This window comes from Lycium ferocissimum, chromosome 1 (genome assembly GCF_029784015.1).
Source record: "Lycium ferocissimum isolate CSIRO_LF1 chromosome 1, AGI_CSIRO_Lferr_CH_V1, whole genome shotgun sequence".
In the NCBI taxonomy this organism is placed as follows: Eukaryota; Viridiplantae; Streptophyta; class Magnoliopsida; order Solanales; family Solanaceae; genus Lycium; species Lycium ferocissimum.
The window spans coordinates 16,636,750-16,641,679 of NC_081342.1; the positions used below are offsets into that span (position 1 = coordinate 16,636,750).

The window sequence follows — 4,930 nt, forward strand, 5'->3', positions numbered from 1 at the left end:
ATATGTAAAAGAATATAAAAATTAAAAAAAAAAAATCTGACGTGGCGCTAAAGTTGCGAGTGTAATGCACCACATACTGTGAGAGTGGTGTTTCAGCAAAATTATCTTTTTAAACGTGCAGAGAAGTAATAGGTCGCCCGATTAGTTTGAGTGTAAACTCGACATTTCGGATATAGTTCAAGGTGCAATCTATGTCTTTTGCCTTTTGCAAACCTAGCCAACTTAGTGTGAATATATTGTTTTTTGGCGTTATCCGTTATTTTTATTGTCATCTTTATTTAACTAGAGGCTTGTCAGTATTTTACGCATCTTCGGTCTGAGGTTTTTGAAACCAATTAAAAAAAAATCCTCAACTTAAAAATTATTAGCAGCATCTATTTGCATCTGCGGGGAAGTGAAGCTTTCAACAGTGTAGATTCATCATGAGACATGTTAATGACTTAATGGGATGAATTGTTATAAAATAATCAAGAGAAAGTGGAACAATCTCAATGCATTGTCCATTCCAAAAGCAACAATGCTTGCTAAATTCTCTAAAGATCACTTAGTTGCCAAATCCAACTTTCACATGTAAATTGAGCTGGAAATTCTGATTACCAGCTATCGGTGATAACTTCAGGAGTGGAGACCCTCGAGATGCCAAAAAAGGAACAAACAAATAAATACAGAGAAGAAACCAGTAAATAATGTATGCAAGACAGAAATATACCAAGAGAAAAGACCTAACCTCTAAACATTCTACTCCCTATGCATGAACATAAAGAAATTTCCGCAAGAGAAATATACTCAAGTCTTTCCGTAGATGACTTAGTCACTCTGTAGCCTCGCGATGTATTCATCATAGTATTTTGCAGCTCGTTCCATATCTCCAAGCTCAGTATAACAATCAGCTATTGCTCCATAAGCTTCTGTGCTCCCGGAATCCTCTCCATTTCTTCCCGAGATATCAAGAACCATAGAGTGGTATTCAATGGCTTCCTTGTACTTGCCCTGCCTTTGTAATGATGCCCCTGAAAAAGAGATAAAGCTTTGGGGTTCATTACATCATGATACACACACATACAAGAGAGAGATATAGCAGCAGTTTGTATGTGGATAAAGTTTCACTTTGTACATCTATCCTCTCTGCTACAAGGACGAAGATTTACCAAATGATAATGTAATAAACGAATTTACAAAAATCTCTATATCCAACTTCTAGCGGGATTTTACATTTGTGTCCTAGATCAAAAAAAAAAAAAAAAAAAAAACATGACCTCGTGACACCAAGAAATAAGGAACAAATGACAACAAGAAAGATAGCTAAGGCCTGGAAAGACGAAAACACTGGGTGATTTCTTCCCAACTGTTCTAGCCTTGGTGGACAGAGTTACCCGGTACCTATTGCTGTGGGAGGTGGCATGTATCCCGTGGAACTAGTCGAGGTGCGCGCAAGCTGGCCCGGACACCATGGTTATAAAAAAAAAAAAAAAAAAAAAACTAAGGTAGAAACAAGATCTCATTGCCAGGGAACATATTCATTACATTGTTTAGACATACACAAGCAACCATAAAAATCATTTCTAGAAAGTTCTAGCTAGATCAAAGAAGACAAAAAATGCATGCATGTGTAGTTCCAGTCAAACAGCCTCCCTACCCGTCAAAAGGTAGGGGTAAGGTCTGCGTACACTCTACCCTCCCCAGACCCCACCTGGTGGGATTATAGTATTATACTGGGTATGTTGTTGTTGTAGTTCCAGTCAATGATGCAGCCTCACATACAGAGGAAATTTTTATTTAACTAAATTCAAAACTCCTTTACTGCCTAAACCGTGTTCAATCAAGAAAATATAAGGCTAAATTAAACAAGCAGATCTGACATACCTAAGCCCCTTGCTGCCTTCTTTTCCTCTATAGGGTCTTTTACATCCTGTGCAAGCTCAAGAGCTGTTTTAAACTCCAAAAATGCCTTTTCTGGGGCTTGATTCCTCAGAAAAGTCTTTCCACTTTTCAAGTGAGAAATTAATTCCTGCTTTCTTGGATCAATAATCACTTCACTTTCTGAAATCCTACTAGTACCAACAGGAGCATAACTTAAGGCAGGTGCATAGGACTCTATTTTGGCTTGCCTTCTTAGTGCCGCATTAATCTGGCGGAGCTGCTCATTCAACCTCTGCAATTCCGCTTTTCTCTGACGCGCAACTAGTCCTGAAAGTACAATTACAAATGTGCACATACACATACTTTAATTCAAAAGGTGGGGAAAAAAGTAAACCAAAGAAAGCAATGTTCCACCATTGAGAGGATCAGTACACAGTAGAGCCTTGAGAAGATGAGAAAGAAGACTAGATTAGATAGGTTAATTGTAGTGAAGACATTTTGAAAACGAGATCTTTACACCCTACACCAACTTCCATGTTTTCACATAAACACATCATGCTGTTGTACTCAGAATCCATTCAAATTTGAAAAGTTTTTCCTACAAACAACCATTTCAAATTTCCATACTTTCTGGCAGAACAAAAAATAAAAAAAGAAAACAAAGGAGGAAGAGAGGAAATCCTTAAAAAAGCACAGCTATACCATTTCCACTATGTTCTCTTAGCCTACTCAAAACCACCTTTTCTGAATCACCATTCCTTTGGGATAAGTTCTCGAATTGTCCCAAAAGAGAAGTTATTAAATATAGAGTGAAATGAGCGCAGATGGACCAGAATGGATATTGAGGATCCATATGTCGACCTCAACAGGTTTGGGATTGATGCATAGTTCTTGTTGATAAGTTCTTAATTAGGCTCATTCTTGTAGGTTATGGCATTTATAATGTACTGCTCTTGGCCATTGCCACAAATATACATTAGGAAAATCTGATGGCAGTTGTAAGTCTCATGCGTTAAATAAGATTTTGATCAATTTTTTTGGCAGAGGAACTGCTGAATGAAGTGGCCTTGTTAACTCCCGGTTCCTATACTGATCTCAATGTATTTTAATGCATCAAATGTCTTTTGACTTCTTTTCACTGAAGTCAAATTCTGTCTCATATGTGCATGTACTAAACTTAAGCTTTGTGACTATGGCAATGCAAGCCAAACATGACTAGTCTTATGATCTCATCCAAGTTGCTTGCTTATGTATGTAATCTTGAATGCCTCAACCAAAAAGAGTAGTTTCTGCATCATATGGGATGTAATTTGATGTGAAGTTTATGCTCATACTCTATGGTTAACTTGGCGTCTATGATTTAGAGTTTAAGCTAACCATAACAGACTTTCGGTCATTTCAAAGTTGAAAGTCCCCAATATGCAATAAAACAGTGGCAGTGCCAGAAGTACCTTACCTCCCACGGTGGCCCCAATGAGGGCAACAAGCAGCAATAATGGCATATTGAAGACAGAAGTATTGCTTTCACATGTTTGAGCCAAGGCGTCTAAAGGTGTAGCCATCATCAATGCATTAGTCACGGTTAATGCTGCTGCAGGATGTCTAAACTGCAAAATTTCCTCCCATGTGTATAACAATTGAAATTGAACAAGAAATGGAAGCTAAGAAATTAATTCAGCTAGTTACTTTTTGCATACCTTGCATTTTCCACTAGAGTAACATGAGCTTTATCTACTCAAACATAATAAGAAAAGAACAGAGCAAGCGAAGGAGTGCGTACACAGCTAAAGAATGGTTTGAGCAAGAGAAATGGTAGCAAAAGGACATCACTTTCAGTCTATAATAGTTTCATGATTTTGCACTGGAATTAGGTAGTAACGAGCAATTTGGACAAGCTTTTAGTAGAAAGTGTCTTATAAAAAAACCTTTTGACATTTTAGCTTGATCGCCAGTGAGGCCAATATTACTTACGCAATATGAATCTTCACCAGCTAAATCTGAAATCACCACATACACATATCACCTAACAGTACGATATATCTTTTACAAATTAACCACTTTGACAACAACTATAATCTATCTGTTGTAAATTCTCAGTCGAAGCATTTTTACCTCGCTAATTAGCATTATTACACTTATACATATGCTATGCTTTGAACACAATGAACTCCTCCTTTTTTTTCTTATTATCTACTTTGTTAGTAACAAATGATAGATCAAGGCCTCTCTTCTATTCCTTCTTTTTATTTAGTTATTTATTTGTTTATACTACAACGGATTCGATCAAAATTGAGTATGTTTCTCTAAGATATGTTAAAGATAAAGCTTATTCTTCACTTCCTCCAGTAGATACTTGTCATCAACATGATGACAACTAGAAACAGTAACTTTCAGTTAGGTGAATTCCACCAAGTTTTTCCAATAAAGGGCCAAAAACCATGGCATTGCTTACCAATCAAAATAGAACAAAAGAAGTAGTTTTGCAATAGACCCACGAACTAAAATATTAAAATAAATAAACCCAAAATCCTAAAAGTCAAAATTCAGTTACCTTGAAATCAATGTGGATGCATTTTAAAGTGTTCTTGGTATGTTTGTGAGCTTCGAGGGATGCCAAGAAAATGCGTTTAACAGTAGATTTTGGTGATGTTAACAAAGGATCACACAGAAAATGACTCTGTGAAAGATGCAATTGCTTCACCATAATTGTCATCTTCAATTCTTGAGAGTTGGTTTTGTTTCAATGATTTTTCTGTGCGATAATTGTGTTCTGTGGATGGATAACACTGTTTTGCCGTTTTCTTTTACTTTTCCATAAACAGAATGGTACACTAACCGGGGGCTTTTAATTATATTTTTTTTTTATCGGAGGTGACTAAAGTTTTAATTATTAAGTGAAGCTGATAACTTTTTTTTTTTGGTAACTAACAATTTTATTTAATCACCAACTGTACATTACAAAGCTTTAGCTACACTATCACAGTGAGCTATTCTCTATATAGGTTCAGCAACACAGTGACCTAATAGGGAAATAAACTACCATACTTCTTAGAGGTAGGTCTAGTCAATC

The 4,930-nt window shown here is 36.4% G+C and overlaps 1 protein-coding gene across 2 annotated transcripts; it reads right to left on the reverse strand.

Annotated features, from left to right (window-relative positions):
• Positions 1-641: 641 nt before the first annotated feature.
• On the reverse strand, positions 642-4,697 carry LOC132050423 (protein FLUORESCENT IN BLUE LIGHT, chloroplastic). 2 transcript variants are annotated; one of them, XM_059441662.1, is made up of 4 exons: positions 4,412-4,697; positions 3,317-3,479; positions 1,864-2,187; positions 642-1,010 (listed from the first exon to the last, which is right to left on the reverse strand). In XM_059441662.1, the coding sequence occupies exons 1-4, from the start codon at positions 4,571-4,573 to the stop codon at positions 808-810; spliced, it is 852 nt and encodes a 283-aa protein (XP_059297645.1). In that variant the 5' UTR covers positions 4,574-4,697; the 3' UTR covers positions 642-807. The 2 variants fall into 2 exon arrangements, with proteins under 2 accessions (XP_059297645.1, XP_059297652.1); XM_059441669.1 differs by having other exon boundaries at positions 644-1,010; positions 3,317-3,467; positions 4,412-4,696.
• Positions 4,698-4,930: the final 233 nt, after the last annotated feature.